Raw genomic sequence first — 23,128 nt, forward strand, 5'->3', positions numbered from 1 at the left:
TCCAGAAAGAACTGGCTTCACTGCCTGAAGTTCAGACATTTGTCAAAGGAGTTCTGCATATTCAGCCTCCTTTTGTGCCCCCAGTGGCACCTTGGGATCTCAATGTGGTTTTGGAGTTCCTGAAATCACATTGGTTTGAGCCACTTAAAACCGTGGATTTGAAATATCTCACGTGGAAAGTGGTCATGCTGTTGGCCCTGGCTTCGGCCAGGCGTGTATCAGAATTGGCGGCTTTGTCTTGTAAAAGCCCTTATTTGATTTTCCATATGGATAGGGCAGAATTGAGGACTCGTCCTCAGTTTCTCCCGAAGGTGGTATCAGATTTTCACTTGAACCAACCTATTGTGGTGCCTGCGGCTACTAGGGACTTGGAGGATTCCAAGTTACTGGACGTAGTCAGGGCCCTGAAAATTTATGTTTCCAGGACGGCTGGTGTCAGGAAAACTGACTCGCTGTTTATCCTGTATGCACCCAACAAGCTGGGTGCTCCTGCTTCTAAGCAGACTATTGCGCGCTGGATTTGTAGCACTATTCAGCTTGCACATTCTGTGGTAGGACTACCGCAGCCTAAATCTGTAAAAGCCCATTCCACAAGGAAGGTGGGCTCATCTTGGGCGGCTGCCCGAGGGGTCTCGGCACTGCAACTTTGCCGAGCGGCTACTTGGTCAGGGTCTAACACTTTTGCTAAGTTTTACAAATTTGATACCCTGGCTGAGGAGGACCTTGAGTTTGCTCATTCGGTGCTGCAGAGTCATCCGCACTCTCCCGCCCGTTTGGGAGCTTTGGTATAATCCCCATGGTCCTTACGGAGTCCCCAGCATCCACTAGGACGTCAGAGAAAATAAGAATTTACTCACCGGTAATTCTATTTCTCGTAGTCCGTAGTGGATGCTGGGCGCCCATCCCAAGTGTGGATTGTCTGCAATACTTGTAAATAGTTATTGTTAACTAATCGGGTTATTGTTGGGAGCCATCTGTTCAGAGGCTCCATTGTTATCATACTGTTAACTGGGTTATTATCACAAGTTGTACGGTGTGATTGGTGTGACTGGTATGAGTCTTACCCGGGATTCAAAATCCTTCCTTATTGTGTCAGCTCTTCCGGGCACAGTATCTTAACTGAGGTCTGGAGGAGGGTCATAGGGGGAGGAGCCAGTGCACACCAGATAGTCCTAAATCTTTCTTTAGATGTGCCCAGTCTCCTGCGGAGCCGCTATTCCCCATGGTCCTTACGGAGTCCCCAGCATCCACTACGGACTACGAGAAATAGAATTACCGGTGAGTAAATTCTTATTTTTTTTATATATTACTAGGCCCCCAAATACATTTTAAAAAGTTACCAAAAATAATTTTTCACTTACTGTACCTTTGTAAAAAATGCTGAATGAATTCTCCTCTTCTATCTGTGCACAGTTCAGACCCCGTCGCTGACGTGCAAAAATTGCTAATTTTGATTTGAATTCATAAAAAAGACCACCGTTGTGTGTACTGTATATAAATCTGCAGCTACAGTATCACAAGTGGATGCAGTTCAGCGCCATGATTACACCGAGCATCTGTCACATAAACTTACACACCATTGTTTGCAAAATACAGATTTGCTTTGAGACATCAATAAATGTTCAAAAAGTTTCTGATACATTAGAAACCGGATGCAGTTACGATACCGGCTGTCAGGATCCCAGAAGTCGGGATACCGACGCCCATCAGAATGCCGATGCCAGAATCCCGACAGTGTCAGGAGACCGACGCCTGATTCCTGATAACCACCATTCTGACCGCAAGTATAGTGGGCGGGTTAGGGCCGGAGGGGTTGGGTTTAGACGCACAGAGAGGAGGGTTAGGGTTAGGCTGCAGGGAGGAGGGTTAGGGGGTAGCATACTTAACTCGCCCCTGTCGGGATTGGGACGCCGGTGTCAGTATTGTGATTGCCGACATCCTGTCCACTGGCCTCACATACCGAACCCTTAGAAACTTCTCCCAGTTTTGTGTAGAATAAAGAAAATCATAAATACAACATTTGCGAAATGACTATACAGGATCTATACAATATTGCAGCAGGTCCGTCCTGTCTACTCAATGCGTGAGCAATGAAAGTCCCAATGGCGTGTGAGATAGTACAGACCCTTCCTGGCTGCTGGAGAGGAGGTGGAGCCACCACCTGAACGGAGTAAGTATGGGAGTGTGAGTGTGGCCTTGCCTTGTGTCAGGACAGAGTGCGTGGGGCAGACAGGTTGTAGGGCAGATGGGGAGACTGTGACTACCCTTCATATGCCGTCTTATAACGATCGTTTTGCCTACAGGCGAGAGGAACCGAGAACCATATTGGGTCCGCTTCAGTTTTTCTCAATAATTTCTTAAATAAAACTGAAAATATAATACCATAACTTTAAAACACAATAAGCAAATAGCAGCTCCTAATAGATTGAGGTGATGAGGACATTATACAGCAGAGTGTGTATGAATGCCAGTAGGTGGCAGTATTTAGTCACATCTACAAGTGTAGTTTCTCCAAACTTAGGATCACTGAATAAAGATCTGCACTGCGGAGTGAAGAGGCAAAGGGGGTAGATTTACTAACCCACAGTCTGTCAAAGCTGCCGTCATCGGTGGCTTTGACCAATAGTATTGAAACAGCTACATAAATCAGTGCTAAACATAATTCAGGCCAAGCTTGGTCTGATAGGGGTGCGCGGAGCTTATCCTCATACCAATACCTGGAAGCTGACACTTCTTCTTAGATATTTGAATCCTCTTCAAACTCCTCGCCCTCACATACAGGGCCATCTCTAATTCCACTGCTCCCTACATCTCCAGTCTCCTCTCCCTTCATACTCCCTCCCGCCCACTACGTTCAGCCAATGACCGTCGCCTCTCCTCTGCCCTGGTCACTGCTTCCCATGCTCGAGTTCAAGATTTTGCACGTGCTGCACCTCTTCAGTGGAACGCGCTCCCCCGCTCCATTATACTCTCCCCGACCTTGCAAAGCTTCAAACGGGAACTGAAAACCCACCCATTTATCAAAGCATACCCTTCCAATGCATAACCTAGTCCTGAGGCTGCTCCTCCATCCCCCTGCCTCATGCCTTGACCATCTCTGCTTTGCTTACATCCTGCCATCAGCCTACCTCCCGCCTGCTTGCACCTCATGTCATCTGTCTTTCGTCCCTTCCCACTAGATTGTTAGCTCTTCAGAGCAGGGCCCTCTTTCCTCTCGTTGTCCAAGCTCTCTTCTTGACACATTTCACTCACAGCTCTCTCCTACTCAGCGACCATCTTTACCGCTTTTTCTCCTACTGGTAAAGGCTCCTCTCTATCTATGGCCGCCAGCTCCTAGTAGTACGATGATCACTCCCTCACTACTTACATCTAAGCTGTATTATGTTGTGAGAATTGTGGTGCTCTTTGTTACCTGTACTCTATATTTGTTATTTATTTACTGTAGTGCTAAGTTTTGTCTCCCTGTACTGTCCTTTGTACGGCGCTGCAAAACACTTGTGGCTCCCTATAAATAAAATGTAATAATAATAATAATAATAATAATAACATATAGTGGAGGACAGCGAACCGAGGATAAAACAATAAGTAAGCTAACTACTAGTGTAGAACCCATTACTCAAGAGCCTTTCCCTAAAATCCACACACCCAAAATATCAGTCTGGCATATTTTTTTATTTTTTATTAACAGTTATTTCTATAGCGCAGCACTCTACAGAGACAACTGTATTGGGTCATTCACATCAGTCCTTGGCTAACTGCAGCTTACAATCTATATTCTGTATCACATGGATACGCTAGGAATATTATCAACCTAATAGTATATTTTTAAACCAATGCAAACAGAGAGAACATACAAACCCCACACGGGAACTGAACTCATGACCTTAGGGCTGTGAGGCAGTAATGCTAACCACTACACCAACTGTGCTGAACACACCAATGCTGTTTGCACTGTACAATTCAAACCCAGTGGTGTCAGCCCAATGAATAAATCCCTAGTAACTCAACAGCCTTATGGAGACAAGTCCGTGAATAGCTTTTGTTAGTATAATCTGTCACATGAGGCCTAATTCAGACCTGATCGTAGCAGCAAATTTGTTAGCAGATGGACAAAACCATGTGCACTGCAAGGGGGGGGGGGGGGGGGCGGGTAAATATAGCATGTGCAGAGAGAGTTAGATTTGGGTGGGGTGTGTTCAAACTGAAATCGAAATTGCAGTGTAAAAATAAAGCAGCAGTATTTACCCTGGACAGAAACAAAATAACCTACCCAAATCTAACTCTCCCTGCACATGTTATATCTGCCCCCCTGCAGAGCACATGGTTTTGCCCAACTGCTAACAAATTTGCTGCTGCGATCAGTTCTGAATTAGGCCCATGATTTCAGAACATCTAAAGCAGGCTTTTTCAACCAGTGTGCCGCAGCACACTAGCGTGTCGCGACCAGTTGCAAGGTGTGCCGCGGAGCCAGAGGAGCTTCCTGTACAGTAAACTTTTGGCTCGGGCTCTTCTTAGAGGATCAGTCATGCTCCGGCCGTGACCTATGCCTTGATGACGAGGCAGTGTGATATCATAGGTCACGGCCGCCGCGTCTCACCACCCAGCCAGCCCACCTGCCTGCATACACATCTTCCAGTTCCCGTCCGCATCCACAGCTTTCCTTGCCGACCCACACCTGCCCGCCCGCCCGCTGCTCAGTATTCGCAGCACTCCACTATGAACAACCCCCGCCACTGAGGGACAGGGAGGAGGACAGCTGACTGATAAGGGCTAATATTTGTTGTGTTTTCTCTGACGTCCTAAGTGGATGCTGGGCTCCGTAAGGACCATGGGGAATAGCTGCTCCGCAGGAGACTGGGCACAACTAAAGAAAGCTTTAGGACTACATGGTGTGCACTGGCTCCTCCCCCTATGACCCTCCTCCAGACCTCAGTTAGAATTTTGTGCCCGGCTGAGCTGGATGCACACTAGGGGCTCTCCTGAGCTCTTAGAAAGAAAGTATATTTTAGTTTTTTTTATTTTCAGTGAGATCTGCTGGCAACAGACTCACTGCTACGAGGGACTAAGGGGAGAAGAAGCGAACCTACCTGCTTGCAGCTAGCTTGGGCTTCTTAGGCTACTGGACACCATTAGCTCCAGAGGGATCGAACACAGGCCCAGCCTCGGTCGTCCGGTCCCGGAGCCGCGCCGCCGTCCCCCTTACAGAGCCAGAAGCAAGAAGATGGTCCTGGAAATCGGCGGCAGAAGACTTCGGTCTTCAACAAGGTAGCGCACAGCACTGCAGCTGTGCGCCATTGCTCCTCATGCACACCACACACTCCGGTCACTGATGGGTGCAGGGCGCTGGGGGGGGCGCCCTGGGCAGCAATATTAAACACCTTGCTGGCAAAAAGATCACATAATATAGTCCTAGAGGCTATATATGTGAAAAATACCCCTGCCAGATATCCACAAAAAAGCGGGAGAAGTCAGCCGAAAAAGGGGCGGAGCTATCTCCCTCAGCACACTGGCGCCATTTTCCCTCACAGCTCCGCTGGAAGGATCGCTCCCAGGCTCTCCCCTGCAGTTTCTACACTACAAAGGGTAAAAAAGAGAGGGGGGGCACTAAATTTAGGCGCAGTTGTATACATATAAGCAGCTATAGGGGAAAATCACTCAATATAGTGTTAATCCCTGTGTTATATAGCGCTCTGGTGTGTGCTGGCATACTCTCAGAGCATTCCCTGTGTGTGTGCGGTATGTCGGTACGGCTGTGTCGACATGTTTGATGAGGAGGCTTATGTGGAGGCGGAGCAAATGCCGATAAATATGATGTCACCCCCTGCGGGGCCGACACCTGAATGGATGGTAATGTGGAAGGAATTACGTGATAGTGTCGACTCTCTACATAAAAGGTTTGACGACATAACAGATGTGGGACAGCCGGCTTCTCAGCTCGTGCCTGCCCAGGTGTCTCAAAAGCCATCAGGGGCCCTAAAACGGCCGCTACCTCAGATGGCAGACACAGACGTCGACACGGATACCGATTCCAGTGTCGACGACGAGGAGACTACTGTACATTCCAATAGAGCCACCCGTTATATGATTGCGGCAATGAAAAATGTCTTGCACATTTCTGATGTTACCCCAGGTACCACAAAAAAGGGTATAATGTTTGGGGAGAAAAAACTTCCAGTAGTGTTTCCCCCATCTGATGAATTAAATGAAGTGTGTGAAGAAGCGTGGGCTTCCCCTGATAAGAAACTGGTAATTTCTAAAAAGTTACTGATGGCGTACCCTTTCCCGCCAGAGGACAGGTTACGCTGGGAGACGCCCCCTAAGGTAGATAAAGCGCTCACACGTCTATCAAAGAAGGTGGCACTGCCGTCTCCGGACACAGCCGCCCTCAAGGAACCTGCAGATAGAAAGCAGGAGACTATCCTGAAGTCTGTTTATATACACTCAGGCATTATACTGCGACCAGCTATTGCTTCAGCATGGATGTGCAGTGCTGCAGCTGCGTGGTCAGATTCCCTATCGGAAAATATTGATACCTTAGACAGGGACACTATATTGCTAACCATAGAGCATATAAAAGACGCTGTCTTATACATGAGAGATGCACAGAGGGATATTTGCCGGCTGGCATCTAGAATAAATGCACTGTCCATTTCTGCCAGGAGGAGTTTATGGACTCGGCAGTGGACAGGGGATGCAGATTCTAAAAGGCACATGGAAGTTCTGCCTTACAAGGGTGAGGAGTTGTTCGGGGATGGTCTATCTGACCTAGTTTCCACAGCGACAGCTGGGAAATCAGCATTTTTACCCCATGTTCCCTCACAGCCAAAGAAAGCACCGTATTATCAGGTACAGTCCTTTCGGCCCCAGAAGGGCAAGCGGGTTAAAGGCGCGTCCTTTCTGCCCAGAGGCAGAGGTAGAGGAAAAAATCTGCAAAATACAGCCAGTTCCCAGGAACAAAAGTCCTCCCCCCGCTTCCTCAAAGTCCACAGCATGACGCTGGGGCTCCACTGGCGGAGCCAGGTGCGGTGGGGGCCCGTCTCAAGTACTTCAGCAATCAGTGGGCTTGCTCACAGGTGGATCCCTGGATTCTACAAGTGGTGTCTCAGGGTTACAAGCTGGAATTCGAGACGTCTCCCCCTCGCAGTTTCCTAAAATCTGCCTTGCCAACGACTCCCTTGGACAGGGAGGCAGTACTAGAGGCAATTCACAAGCTGTATTCGCAGCAGGTGATAGTCAAGGTGCCCCTCCTTCAACAAGGAAAGGGTTACTATTCCACAATGTTTGTGGTACCGAAACCGGACGGTTCGGTGAGACCCATTTGAAATTTGAAATCCTTGAACACATATATAAAAAAATTCAAGTTCAAGATGGAATCGCTCAGGGCGGTTATTTCAAGCCTGGACGAGGGGGATTACATGGCATTTACCATCCTCACCAGGAGTACCTCAGATTTGTGGTACAGGATTGTCATTACCAATTCCAGACGTTGCCGTTTGGTCTGTCCACGGCACCGAGGGTATTTACCAAGGTAATGGCCGAAATGAAGATACTCCTTCGAAAAAAGGGAGTTTTAATTATCCCGTGCTTGGACGATCTCCTGATAAAGGCGAGGTCCAGGGAGCAGTTGGTCGGGGTAGCACTATCTCGGGAGGTGCTACAACAGCACGGTTGGATTCTAAATATTCCAAAGTCACAGCTGGTCCCTACGACACGTCTACTGTTCCTGGGGATGGTTCTGGACACAGAACAGAAAAAAGTGTTTCTCCCGGAGGAGAAAGTCAAGGAGCTGTCATCTCTAGTCAGAGGCCTCCTGAAACCAAAACAGGTGTCTGTGCATCACTGCATGCGAGTCCTGGGTAAAATGGTAGCTTCCTACGAAGCAATTCCATTCGGCAGGTTCCATGCAAGGACCTTTCAGTGGGACCTGTTGGACAAGTGGTCCGGATCGCATCTTCAGATGCATCGGCTGATCAGGGTGTCTCTGCTGTGGTGGCTGCAGAGTGCTCATCTTCAAGAGGGCCGCAGATTTGGCATACAGGACTGGGTCCTGGTGACCACGGATGCCAGCCTTCGAGGCTGGGGGGCAGTCACACAGGGAAGAAACTTCCAAGGGCTATGGTCAAGTCAGGAGACTTCCCTACACATAAATATTCTGGAACTGAGGGCCATTTACAATGCCCTTATTCAGGCAAGACCTCTGCTTCAAAACCAGCCAGTACTGATCCAGTCAGACAACATCACGGCAGTCGCCCATGTAAACCGACAGGGCGGCACAAGAAGCAGGATGGCGATGGCAGAAGCCACAAGGATTCTCCGATGGGCGGAGAATCATGTGTTAGCACTGTCAGCAGTGTTCATTCCGGGAGTCGACAACTGGGAAGCAGACTTCCTCAGCAGGCACGACCTCCACCCGGGAGAGTGGGGACTTCATCCAGAAGTCTTCCAGCTGATTGTAAACCGTTGGGAACGGCCACAGGTGGACATGATGGCGTCCCGCCTAAACAAAAAGCTAGAAAGATATTTTGCCAGGTCGAGAGACCCTCAGGCAATAGCTGTGGACGCTCTAGTGACACCGTGGGTGTACCAGTCGGTTTATGTGTTCCCTCCTCTTCCTCTCATACCCAAGGTACTGAGGATAATAAGAAAAAGAGGAGTAAGAACTATACTCATTGTTCCGGATTGGCCAAGAAGAGCTTGGTACCCGGAACTTCAAGAGATGATCTCAGAGGACCCATGGCCTCTGCCGCTCAGACGGGACCTGCTGCAGCAGGGGCCCTGTCTGTTCCAAGACTTACCGCGGCTGCGTTTGACAGCATGGCGGTTGAACGCCGGATCCTGAAGGAAAAGGGAATTCCGGAGGAAGTCATTCCTACGCTGATTAAAGCTAGGAAAGAAGTGACCGCAAACCATTATCACCGCATATGGCGAAAATATGTTGCGTGGTGTGAGGCCAGGAAGGCCCCAACGGAGGAATTTCAGCTGGGCCGTTTTCTGCACTTCCTACAGTCAGGGGTGACCATGGGCCTAAAATTGGGTTCCATTAAGGTCCAGATTTCGGCTCTATCGATTTTCTTCCAGAAAGAACTCGCTTCACTACCTGAAGTTCAGACATTTGTTAAGGGAGTGCTGCATATTCAGCCCCCTTTTGTGCCTCCAGTGGCACCTTGGGATCTCAACGTGGTGTTGGATTTCCTAAAGTCACATTGGTTTGAGCCACTTAAAACCGTGGATTTAAAATATCTCACGTGGAAAGTGGTCATGCTGTTGGCCTTGGCTTCGGCCAGGCGTGTGTCAGAATTGGCGGCTTTGTCATGTAAAAGCCCTTATCTGATTTTCCATATGGATAGGGCAGAATTGAGGACTCGTCCCCAGTTTCTCTCCAAGGTGGTATCAGCTTTTCATTTGAACCAACCTATTGTGGTGCCTGCGGCTACTAAAGACTTGGAGGATTCCAAGTTGTTGGACGTAGTCAGGGCCCTGAAAATTTATGTTTCCAGGACAGCTAGTGTCAGGAAAACTGACTCGTTATTTATCCTGTATGCACCCAACAAGCTGGGTGCTCCTGCTTCAAAGCAGACTATTGCTCGCTGGATCTGTAGTACGATTCAGCCTGCACATTCTGCGGCTGGACTGCCGCATCCTAAATCAGTGAAAGCCCATTCCACGAGGAAGGTGGGCTCTTCTTGGGCGGCTGCCCGAGGGGTCTCGGCTTTACAACTTTGCCGAGCAGCTACTTGGTCGGGGTCAAACACATTTGCCAAATTTTACAAGTTTGATACCCTGGCTGAGGAGGACCTAGAGTTTGCTCATTCGGTGCTGCAGAGTCATCCGCACTCTCCCGCCCGTTTGGGAGCTTTGGTATAATCCCCATGGTCCTTACGGAGTCCCAGCATCCACTTAGGACGTCAGAGAAAATAAGATTTTACTCACCGGTAAATCTATTTCTCGTAGTCCGTAGTGGATGCTGGGCGCCCATCCCAAGTGCGGATTGTCTGCAATACTTGTATATAGTTATTGTTTAACTAAAGGGTTATTGTTGAGCCATCTGTTGAGAGGCTCAGTTATTATTCATACTGTTAACTGGGTATAGTATCACGAGTTATACGGTGTGATTGGTGTGGCTGGTATGAGTCTTACCCGGGATTCAAAATCCTTCCTTATTGTGTCAGCTCTTCCGGGCACAGTATCCTAACTGAGGTCTGGAGGAGGGTCATAGGGGGAGGAGCCAGTGCACACCAGGTAGTCCTAAAGCTTTCTTTAGTTGTGCCCAGTCTCCTGCGGAGCCGCTATTCCCCATGGTCCTTACGGAGCCCAGCATCCACTACGGACTACGAGAAATAGATTTACCGGTGAGTAAAATCGTATTATTTCTCCTGTGGGGAGCAATAGGATTTATGGGGTAAACAATGTGAATAATTCATGTGCGGAGCAATAGGATTTATGTGGGGAGAAATGTGATTGTTTTTTCTGTGTAGGCCAATGTATGTGTGGATTTTTTTTTTACTGTGAGGGCCAATGTGTGGTTTTTTTGGTTTTTTTTTCTGTGGGGAACTGATGGTGTGCCTTGGCAATCACAAAATATTGGCCCTCATTCCGAGTTGTTCGCTCGCTAGCTGCTTTTAGCAGCATTGCAAACGCTAGGCCGCCGCCCTCTGGGAGTGTATCTTAGCTTAGCAGAATAGCGAACGAAAGAGTAGCAGAACTGCTACTAAATATTTTCTTGCAGTTTCTGAGTAGCTCCAGACTTACTCCTAGATTGCGATCAGCTCGGTCTGTTTAGTTCCTGGTTTGACATCACAAACACGCCCTGCGTTCGGCCAGCCACTCCCGTTTCTCCAGACACTGGCGCGTTTTTCCTTGACACGCCTGTGTTTTTTTAGCACACTCCCGGAAAACGCTCAGTTACCACCCAGTCAATCACGCACCGATCAGCAGTGCGACTGAAAAGCGCCGCACGAACACCAGCAAATCTACTAAGTTTTGTGTAAAATAACTTAGCGCATGCGCTCTGCGTACCATGCGCATTTAGCAACAAATCGCAGCATAGCGAAAATTGGCAACGAGCGAACAACTCTGAATGACCACCATTGTTCGGTGTTCCGTGAGCAAAAAAAGGTTGAAAATCACTGATCTAAAGTATATACGACATTATATACAAATAAGTGTTCATGTGCTGCCATCTAGTGGTTCAGTTTAAGAATATACATTGCAGTGTTTTGTAGCTACAATATAAAACACTAAATATTGTAGGTTATTTACTTATTGTCTGGATTTTTACTGCTTCGAACTTTTGAAAAAAGGGGTTTTGTCCAGAATTTAGAGCACTATGCCTTAAATATACTTGTACTTTACCATCGCCCTGTCTTTCCTCCCACCACCATTCTCCTTGTGATTAAAGTGTTTACAAGTGCTCCTCACCGTTAGTGTAGTGAGAAATGGATGATATAATAATCACTTTACCGCATTATAAAGTTACCGGTTTTCCTTTTATTTGCTCAGTCATCTGTGAATATGTAAAACGAGACCAAGACTTCTGTCATCAAAAGGCCGGGATGTAATGACTTCCAAGTTCAGTGGACTTGCGGAATGCCAACCGAACTCAGGCTTTTTTTTTATAAAGGGGCAATCATTTATAAGGCATGGTTTAGCCTTGTAAACAATTTCCGTTTAAAAAAAACAAACAAGCAAACATCCAAGTTCAGCCGGTTTTTTTTTTTTAAACCCCCCCCCGCCCCCCAAAAAAAAAAAATAAAAATAAAATAATTTATTGACCAATATAACTTTAAGCAGTCGACATATTGTCCCCTCCTACGTATAAATGTAACTAACTGGTAAATAGGAGCTGGTAAATAGTCACTTTTTTATTTCTTATTTTTTTATTGGATTTACTAAAGGACAATTTGTAAAAATAGTGCTAAATATTGTTACATCCTAGTAAAGGTGCATACACACGGTGCGATTCTGCCTAAGTGCCGCTTTTGACTTTGCGATTTCCCTTGAGCTTCCCGGAGCCCAGAACCACCGATATTGACTATACGCAAGGTGCAATTTTGGCTCTGTACAATTTTGATTATACTAGAAACTAGACTGTACACAATGGGGGTAATTCCAAGTTGATCGCAGCAGGAATTTACTTAGCAATTGGGCAAAACCATGTGCACTGCAGGGGAGGCAGATTTAACATGTGCAGAGAGATTTGGGTGGGGTGTGTTCAATCTGCAATCTAATTTGCAGTGTAAAAATAAAGCAGCCAGTATTTACCCTGCACAGAAATAAAATAACCCACTCAAATCTCACATGGTTTTGCCCAATTGCTAACTAAATTCCTGCTGCGATCAACTTGGAATTACCCCCAATATAGGGCTGTATTCAATTGTAGTCGGAGCTGCCATGTTTTTGGAAAGAAGGCAGTTTACGACTTTTTTAGGTTGGATAGTGTTCTGACCTGTTCAATTTGACTGCCATTTTTCCGACAGGCCAACAATTCCGACTTGTTGGAAAACATGTGGATCGACGGCTTAGCCGCGGATCCACGTGTTTTGTCGGATTTGCGGCCAAATCCGACAGGTTTTAGCCCCGTTTCCGATAATGTCAATCCGGATTGGCATTGTCGGGAACGGCCAAATCCGATACTCAAATGTCGGATCCTTTCTGTCGGAAAGGATCCGACATCAATTGAATACACCCCACAGTCAAAATTGCCATGCCTGCACAGTCTATTTTTTCTTGCGATACCGACCCCGTGGGAGCGTGCATCGGTATCGCAAGCTGTGTACTCATGGTGCGATATGTGCTAACTTTTGTTGCGATTTTGACAATACAGTCAAAATTGTAAGCACACATTGCAACGTGTGTATACCTTAAGTTACAGATTGATTTCTTAATCACAGAATCTCTTAAAGTCAGATGTATGCTGCATGAGGTTTATTGCGATCCACTTGTTATACAGGATACTTTTACATAGGAAGTGTTAGCTATATTGGAAGTGCTGCTGCAGCAATTTCTCAGCATGACTGCTGTTAGTAAAGTCACACTTCTGCAGCTCTCCAGAGGCCTATGGTAATTTGCACACAGACCACTTACCAAAATCTGCCTATTATTCACCAGTATTAAAATATCCTGAAAAGATTGCCATACATTGCAAGATTTCTGTAATCTTTAAACTCTCAGCAATAAGTGTGGCACAGGTGAATCAATGAAAGATTGGGTGCGGTAAATCAATCTTGAAAATTACCAAAATGGTTTCTGCTGGTTTCAGATACTTGAGCCCCAAACAAAACATTGACTTTTACCCACTGAACTAAGGGCCTAATTCACACCTTATTGTAGCAGAAAATTTGTTAGCAGATGGGCAAAACTATGGGGGTCATTCCGAGTTGATCGCTCGCAAGCTACTTTTTGCAGTGCTGAGATCAGATAGACGCCGCCTATGGGGGAGTGTATTTTAGCTTTGCAAGTGTGCGACCGCTTGCGCAGCCGAGCTGTACAAAAAAGTTTTGTGCCGTTTCTGAGTAGGTCTGAACTTACTCATTCCTTGAGATCACTTCAGCCTGTTCGTGTCCGGATTTGACGTCAGACACCGACCCTGCAAACGCTTGGACACGCCTGCGTTTTTCGAAACACTCTCAGAAAACGGTCAGTTGACACCCACAAACACTTTCTTCCTGTCAATCTCCTTGCGATCGACTGTGCAAATGGATTCTTCGTTAAATTCATCGCTCAGCAACGATCCGCTTTGTACCCGTACGACGCGCCTGCGCATTGCGGTGCATATGCATGCGCAGTTTTGACCTGATCGCACCGCAGCGAAAAAACCTAGCGTGCGATCAGGTCGGAATGACCCCCCCAAGTCTGAATTAGGCCCTTTATTGGAAAAATGTAGACGGTTTTACATGATTCATTTATTGCTTTACATTTTAATTTTGCTTAATATTGAAAGTTCTTATTGCTATTACATTAATGTACAGAAATTGTGGCGGAAGCTCCCAATATTCTATATAATCACAGTCTTGACCGATGTATTTACTAAACTGAAATTGTGGAGCTGCGCATATAGGAGAGAGCCCCACTGAAACAAATGGAGGCATTGAAGGGATTGTGAAAGCTAAGAGCATCTTAGACCATTCTCTAATTAATGGAAATCACAAAAATAATGAATTAGATATTTTTTTCCCATTTTGAGTCATTTAAACAGTCTGTAATATTGACTTTTAGTAGACTTAATATTGTGAATTCTATAGTTATTTAATGTATGTGGGGAAGTATAATAGTTTTTTTTTGTTTGTTTTTTCCTTGGCTTGAAGGCTACGGGAACCTGAGCCCCACCACAATGGGTGGCCGCATCTTCTGTGTCTTCTTTGCACTCTTTGGTATCCCACTGAATTTGATCCTGTTGAACCGTATTGGCCGGAAAATGCTTTATGTGGTCCATCGTTATAGTGATTTCATGGGGAGGAAGGTTCGTCAGCAGGTAGGAGACCACTAGTCTAAATATCTTTTTCCATTTTGCAAATGTTTAATATACAGATGTGTCCTCTTACAGCCTTGCTGCAGTCACACTAAACAGTCATTGAAGTTGCGCCATGCCGTGGCAGGGCTCGGTAGCGATGAGTGTTTTGGTTTTTTTTTAGTTTATTTCCGCGAAAATGCATCTTAGATGTTTAATAGGACTCATAAGCAGCTTCTGCTGAATAAAATGATATGTGGCATGCTTGTATTCTGTGTGTAATCGCAGCTGTATCTGCATCTGAATTGCCACGTTGCATTGTATTCCATGAAAACACTGTAGCAGAGCATTTTGTATGCAAATACAGCCGCAGTCACACACAGAATGCGGCATATGATTTTATTGAGCAGAAGCCACTTGTGCGTCCTATTACATTACTTTGCGTCTAAGACGCATTTTTGCGGAAAAAAGAACAAAACAAAAAGATACTTAGCGCTACCGAGTCACATGGCATGCACACGTTATGTGTAATGCGACTTGTAGCGCACGGAACAAAGATGTAAGAGGACACATCTGTAGGATTTCAAACCCATTATTTGTGGGTGACTAGTCATTGTGCCCGGTGCTGTAGGGTGTATTCTCTCTCTTCACCACCTTCCCATCTCTATCCTCTGTTTTCCCCGTCCTTCTCCTATCTCTCTCTATGGGGGTCATTCAGGGTGTGTTCGGAAAAACGCAGGCATGCCAGGAAAAACTGGGCGAACGCAGGGCGTGTTCGTGATGTCAAAACAGGAACTGAACAGTCTGCAGTGGTCGCAAGCGCTGAGTAGGTCTGAAGCTACTGTGAAACTACACAAATACACTCCCAGTGGGAGGCGGCATAGCGTTTGCACGGCTGCTAAAAACTGCTAGCGAGCGAACAACTCAGAATGACCACCTATATCTCCCCCTTTTACTCTATACTTTCTAACTCGCCAATTTCTGCCTTTTTCTTCCACCTTCCTGTCTCCCCCTTTGCCTCCAATATCTCTCTTTTTCTTCAGAGCTTACATTGTCCTGTAGCCAGTGAGTGTGTTCTGGAACGCCTTGGGATTTTTCTTTTAATGGCAGCTCTGGAGTGTTGTGGGAGTGGGGTGGGGGGTTGTTCACCTTCCTTTAAACATGCATGAAGGCGCACTGCTCCTCTGAAATAGGTGGGAGAGCAATATTCTGCTGCAGGGGTGGGTAGGAGCAGACGCCTCCCTTTAATCACCTTTAAGTTGATAACTATCACCAGCAGGGAGGGGGCATGTGTGCGATCCCCAACGTGCATGCTCTAGAGACACACCATACCACATTATATACAGAATGACATATTGTTTCCTAATTTCAGCTACAATAAGCATCCCTTACTCTGTTGGAGTCAGTTTGTGTTTGACAACTTCTCCTCCTCCTCTGTAGTAGATGTATCAAACCTTGGAGAGCGATAAAGTGAAAAGAGATAATGTAGCAGCCAATCAGTTCCTGTCATTTTTCAAACACAGCCCAGTGATCGCGCTGTGTCCCAGGGACCCCTCACTTTTGAAAATTGGGGTCCTATTTGTCCTTCTCTGGGTCCCATGGGAATGAAGGTTCTTATTAATCTTATCAACAATAAAAATATAAAAACACAGACTTGATTTGGACACTACAAAGTGTTGAAAGGATGGGGGGGGGGGGGTGACAGTGCTGCTGGGCTGTGTAGCATGCAGGACACTTCACCAGAGATGTAACTAGACATTTTAGCGCCCTACGGTGGAAAGCGAATTGGTGCTTCCCTTCCAACATGCGAAAGCATGGACAGAGCACAGCGAAGGCGCGCAGCAAAAATTTAGGGGCGTTGCTTCGTGGGGAAGGGGCGTGGCCACATAATAGTGGCAATTCACATTACACCACACTGTAGTGCAGATTGTACACATTGCACCAGGTAGAACCTCCTATACACCCTGCGCCAGGCAGAGCACGTTATACATATTGCGCCAGGTAGAGCACTTATACATATTGCGTTAGGCAGAGCACCTTATACACTTTGCGCCAGGCAGAGCACGTTATACACTTTGCGCCAGGCAGAGCACGTTATACACTTTGCGCCAGGCAGAGCACGTTATACACTTTGCGCCAGGCAGAGCACGTTATACACTTTGTGCCAGGCAGAGCACGTTATACACTTTGCGCCAGGCAGAGCACGTTATACACTTTGCTCCAGGCAGATCACCTTACACACTTTGCTCCAGGCAGATCACCTTACACACTTTGCTCCAGGCAGATCACCATACACACTTTGCGCCAGGCAGATCACCTTACACACTTAGCGCCAGGCAGAGCACTGAGACACATTGCGCCAGGTAGAGCACTAAGACACATTGCGCCAGGTAGAGCACTGAGATACATTGCGCCAGGTAGAGCACTGAGACACATTGCGCCAGGTAGAGCACTGAGACACATTGCGCCAGGTAGAGCACTGAGACACATTGCGCCAGGTAGAGCACTGAGACACATTGCGCCAGGTATTGCACTGAGACACATTGCGCCAGGTATTGCACTGAGACACATTGCATCAGGTAGAGCACTGAGACACATTGCGCCAGGTAGAGCACTGAGACGCATTGCGCCAGGTAGAGCACTGAGACGCATTGCGCCAGGTAGAGCACTGAGACGCATTGCACCAGGTATTGCACTGAGACACATTGCGCCAGGTAGAGCACTGAGACACATTGCACCAGGTAGAGCACTGAGACACATTGCGCCAGGTATTGCACTGAGACACATTGCGCCAGGTATTGCACTGAGACACATTGCGCCAGGTAGAGCACTGAGCCACATTGCGCCAGGTAGAGCACTGAGCCACATTGCGCCAGGTAGAGCACTGAGACGCATTGCGCCAGGTAGAGCACTGAGACGCATTGCGCCTGGTAGAGCACTGAGACGCATTGCGCCAGGTAGAGCACTGAGGGGCATTGCGCCAGGTAGAGCACTGAGACACATTGCATCAGGTAGAGCACTGAGACACATTGCGCCAGGTAGAGCACTGAGACGCATTGCGCCAGGTAGAGCACTGAGACACATTGCGCCAGGTAGAGCACTGAGACGCATTGCACCAGGTATTGCACTGAGACACATTGCACCAGGTAGAGCACTGAGACACATTGCACCAGGTATTGCACTGAGACACATTGCAGTAACCCCCCGCCCCCTCCCCCCCTTCCCAGACAGCATCGCGGGAACCCCCTACAGCAAGCCCATCCACCACCCCACATGCAGCCTGCTGCAGCCCGGGCACACATGCCGGGGAGGGGGGGAAGGGAATGGACACCGGACTGGGGGCACAGAGCAGATGCGTAGCGGCACTCACCGTTGCGGAGGAGGTGGAGCTGTGCCGGGTGAGTGGGGACAGTCTGCTAGCGCTGCATCACAGATTCATGGTGCTGGTTGCGGAGCCCAGCCCAGTGCCATGGTGAGGAGGATTCAAACCGTGCCGGACTGGCTGGAGACACCGCAGGCTGTGATTGGCTGGAGACAACAGGAGGTGATTGGCTGAGAAAACAGCCAGTCACCTCCTGTGTCCTCTGACTGGCTAGTGCACGATGCCACACAGATCCAGATGAGTGCGTCCTGTGGGACCCGCTCATCTTCTAAACGTGGGTCCCAGGTGGCTGTTTCTGGGTAAAATATGCGCCATAGCGCGTTTTTGCGATCACTGCAGCCTGTCACATGGCAGTTAGGAGCTGATTGGCTGGTGCTTTATCACTCTCCGGTGCTTTATCACTCTCCAGTGCTTAGTAAATAGACCCATGTGTTTGAAAAATGACAGGAGCAGCTAGTGCAGGGGACCGCCATCATTATCATCATCAGTCTCTATGAGCCCCCAGTGACAGGTGCATCTGCGTCTCCATACGGATCTTCCTCAGTTCGCCACTACTTGAACGCTTGCTGCGCTCGGCCTACATTAAACCACCCTTTGTTACGCCACAATTATTGTTACTGTTTATCTATATAGCACCACAGAGTCTACAGCATCAGACAGCCAAAAGTACAGACGTGCAATCAATAAATAGGCGTTAGCTGTAGAGAATGAAACATGGGCACAAGATAATGTACAAATGAGCGCCAAAACATGGCTGACTAGACAGAATAACAGTGAGCAGCGGAGGTGGGAGGCACAACACTACTGTGCAGGGTAATCACATAACAGTCATGAGCAAAGTAAGCCAACAGACATAGGGGGAAATGTATCAAACATTCTATAGAGTGCAGATGTTGCCCATAGCAACAAAATTGGCTTATGCCTATCATTTTATAGAATGTACTTGATAAATGCTACCCAGGAGCTGATTGGTCGCTACGGTCAACTTCACCACTTCTCCACTCCTTAGAAGGTTTAATACATTCCTCCATAAGGTATAGAGCCCCCTGCTCACGAGAGTTTCTGATGTAGCGGTAGGTTGGGGGAAAGCTGAGACAGGAGTATAATGGGCAGACGCGACTACGGAGGGAGAGGGAAGAGGAGTGAGAGAATGGTAAGGGGTGTGTGAGGCAGACCAGTAGGGTTATGAGAGAGAATCTGAAGGTGTTAAGATTGGGGGACAGCTTGGTAGGGGAGAAAGGATGTTCTAGTGAATGTGGGAATGTCGACATGTTCTTAACGTCGACATTGTTGAAATATTCTGTCAGTAACGCTAACCCTAATGGAAATGTCAGCATTCTGTCAATCAGCCACAGTGACCTGGTTGTCCCGGAGTGATATAACGATGTACAGTGCAGTGTGTAAATGTGAGCGCCATACACAGTGTCTTCATACTGGTGACGCGGGCTGTTTGTGGCTTGTAGAGACCGGTGAAGTATTTCTCCAGCTTCTGCGCCGTGGTGGCCGGCCTGCTGCTGTTCTTCTTGCTGCCGCCCATACTCTTCCGCGGCATGGAGGGCTGGACATACGAAGAAGGGTTCTACTATGCCTTCATCACCCTCAGCACCATCGGCTTTGGGGACTACGTCATTGGTGAGTGTAGAGGACAGAGTATTGTGAAATGTCGCAGTTTGAGGAGACTTATTGCAAATTCATTAAAATCAACAAAAATGACACTTAGGAGGGATGTCTGGGAGATGACAGACAGGTGAGGGGAAATATTCAGTTCCCGCTCTGTGACCCAGCTCTAGAGTAAACAGATTTCTGGCGCTTTTACTATCAACAGCGGATAACATAACATAGTAACATAGTAACTGTTGAAAGAAGACAACTATCCATTGAGTTCAACCTATTTGTGGTCTCCTATGCAGTCTTATTATAGGACTAGTTATTTTTATGTTAGGACTAGTTATATTAACTATAATGCGTGCCTACGCACCATAACCCTGAATATCTTTATCCAATAGGAATTTATCTAACCCATTCTTAAAGGTGTTGACTGAGTCCGCCGTTACTACTCCCTCAGGCAGGGAATTCCAAACACGTATTGTCCTTACTGTGAAAAAACCTTTAACATACATTATAATGTGTGGCATCAGATTCACAATAAGGGAATCCCTACTGATAACCAAGTTGGCGGAAGGAGAGGATGAGCAACAAGAATATATGGGGCCAAAAATAATTAGGTCCTGATACTGATGGTGGCGTATAAGGATCCATGGCGGACCACCTATAGATGCTACTGTGTTTGCTTTTGCGTGAAACTCAGAATCAGGCCCTTAGAGTGTAAACAGTATTTGCTGGTAGGGCAGTGGTTCCCAAACTGTGCCTAGGCACCCTGGGATGCCTCGGGACACTTGCAGGGGTGCCTTGAATTGGTGGTCCAGGACCAATTCAAATTATTTATGATTAATGTAATAGGCAAAACCTATAGCTGGTGGCTGTCAATCATAGAATATGTGGACAAACACAAGCATATCCTGTCCCTCACCACATAACTGACCCTAAGGATGACATATAAACACAATATACTTCATTTAATATTTATTTCTCTGACGTCCTAGTGGATGCTGGGAACTCCGAAAGGACCATGGGGAATAGCGGCTCCGCAGGAGACTGGGCACAAAAGTAAAAGCTTTAGGACTACCTGGTGTGCACTGGCTCCTCCCCCCATGACCCTCCTCCAAGCCTCAGTTAGATTTTTGTGCCCGAACGAGAAGGGTGCACACTAGGTGGCTCTCCTGAGCTGCTTAGTGAAAAAATTTAAGTATAGGTTTTTTATTTTCAGTGAATCCTGCTGGCAACAGGTTCACTGCACCGAGGGACTAAGGGAAGAAGAAGCGAACTCACCTGCGTGCAGAGTGGATTGGGCTTCTTAGGCTACTGGACAATAGCTCCAGAGGGACGATCACAGGCCCAGCCATGGATGGGTCCCGGAGCCGCGCCGCCGGCCCCCTTACAGAGCCAGAAGACTGAAGAGGTACGGAAAATCGGCGGCAGAAGACGTCCTGTCTTCAATAAGGTAGCGCACAGCACCGCAGCTGTGCGCCATTGCTCTCAGCACACTTCACACTCCGGTCACTGAGGGTGCAGGGCGCTGGGGGGGGCGCCCTGAGACGCAATAAAAACACCTTAGATGGCAAAAAATACATCACATATAGCTCCTGGGCTATATGGATGCATTTAACCCCTGCCAATTTTTCCTTAAAAAAGCGGGAGAAAGGCCGCCGAGAAGGGGGCGGAGCCTATCTCCTCAGCACACTGGCGCCATTTTCCCTCACAGCTCCGTTGGAGGGAAGCTCCCTGACTCTCCCCTGCAGTCCTGCACTACAGAAACAGGGTAAAACAAGAGAGGGGGGGGGCACTAATTTGGCAGATAAATCTATACAGCAGCTATATAAGGGAAAAACACTTATATAAGGTTATCCCTGTATATATATATAGCGCTCTGGTGTGTGCTGGCAAACTCTCCCTCTGTCTCCCCAAAGGGCTAGTGGGGTCCTGTCCTCTATCAGAGCATTCCCTGTGTGTGTGCTGTGTGTCGGTACGTTGTGTCGACATGTATGAGGAAGAAAATGGTATGGAGGCGGAGCAATTGCCTGTAATAGTGATGTCACCCCCTAGGGAGTCGACACCTGACTGGATGGTCTTATGGAAGGAATTACGTGATAGTGTCAGCACTTTACAAAAGACTGTTGACGACATGAGACAGCCGGCAAATCAGTTATTACCTGTACAGGCGTCTCAAACACCGTCAGGGGCTCTAAAGCGCCCGTTACCTCAGATGGTCGACACAGACCCAGACACGGACACTGACTCCAGTGTCGACGGTGAGGAAACAAACGTATTTTCCAGTAGGGCCACACGTTACATGATCACGGCAATGAAGGAGGTTTTGAACATTTCTGATACTACAAGTACCACAAAAAAGGGTATTATGTGGGGTGTGAAAAAACTACCCGTAGTTTTTCCTGAATCAGATGAATTAAATGAGGTGTGTGATGAAGCGTGGGTTTCCCCCGATAAAAAACTGTTAATTTCTAAAAAATTATTGGCATTATACCCTTTCCCGCCAGAGGAAACACCCCTTAGGGTAGATAAGGCGCTCACACGCTTATCAAAACAAGTGGCGTTACCGTCTCCTGATACGGCCGCCCTCAAGGAACCAGCTGATAGGAAGCTGGAAAATATCCTAAAAAGTATATACACACATACTGGTATTATACTGCGACCAGCAATCGCCTCAGCCTGGATGTGCAGTGCTGGGGTGGCTTGGTCGGATTCCCTGACTGAAAATATTGATACCCTGGACAGGGACAGTATATTATTGACTATAGAGCATTTAAAGGATGCATTTCTATATATGCGAGATGCACAGAGGGATATTTGCACTCTGGCATCAAGAGTAAGTGCGCTGTCCATTTCTGCCAGAAGAGGGTTATGGACGTGACAGTGGTCAGGTGATGCGGATTCCAAACGGCATATGGAAGTATTGCCGTATAAAGGGGAGGAGTTATTTGGGGTCGGTCTATCGGACCTGGTGGCCACGGCAACGGCTGGGAAATCCACCTTTTTACCTCAGGTCACCTCTCAGCAGAAAAAGACACCGTCTTTTCAGGCTCAGTCCTTTCGTCCCCATAAGGGCAAGCGGGCAAAAGGCCACTCATATCTGCCCCGGGGCAGAGGAAGGGGAAAAAGACTGCAGCAGGCAGCCTCTTCCCAGGAACAGAAGCCCTCCCCCGCTTCTGCCAAGTCCTCAGCATGACGCTGGGGCCTTACAAGCGGACTCAGGCACGGTGGGGGCCCGTCTCAAGAATTTCAGTGCGCAGTGGGCTCACTCGCAAGTGGACCCCTGGATCCTGCAGGTAGTATCTCAGGGGTACAAATTGGAATTCGAGACGTCTCCCCCTCGCCGGTTCCTGAAGTCTGCTTTACCAACGTCTCCCTCCGACAGGGAGGCGGTATTGGAAGCCATTCACAAGCTGTATTCCCAGCAGGTGATAATCAAGGTACCCCTCCTACAACAGGGAAAGGGGTATTATTCCACGCTGTTTGTGGTACCGAAGCCGGACGGCTCGGTGAGACCTATTTTAAATCTGAAATCCTTGAACACTTACATACAAAGGTTCAAATTCAAGATGGAGTCACTCAGAGCAGTGATAGCGAACCTGGAAGAAGGGGACTATATGGTGTCTCTGGACATCAAGGATGCTTACCTCCATGTCCCAATTTGCCCTTCTCACCAAGGGTACCTCAGGTTT

General features: G+C 47.6%; 1 protein-coding gene across 1 annotated transcript in view; it reads left to right on the plus strand.

Moving 5' to 3' along the window:
- The window catches only part of KCNK17 (potassium two pore domain channel subfamily K member 17), a 98,528-nt gene that overhangs the window by 68,246 nt on the left and 7,154 nt on the right, over positions 1-23,128 (plus strand). Inside the window, exons 3-4 of the mRNA XM_063918842.1 lie at positions 14,304-14,470; positions 19,292-19,460. Coding sequence (XP_063774912.1) covers positions 14,304-14,470; positions 19,292-19,460 — 336 coding nt within the window. The remainder of the gene's footprint in view (positions 1-14,303; positions 14,471-19,291; positions 19,461-23,128) is intronic.

This window comes from Pseudophryne corroboree, chromosome 4 (assembly GCF_028390025.1).
Source record: "Pseudophryne corroboree isolate aPseCor3 chromosome 4, aPseCor3.hap2, whole genome shotgun sequence".
Taxonomy (NCBI): Eukaryota; Metazoa; Chordata; class Amphibia; order Anura; family Myobatrachidae; genus Pseudophryne; species Pseudophryne corroboree.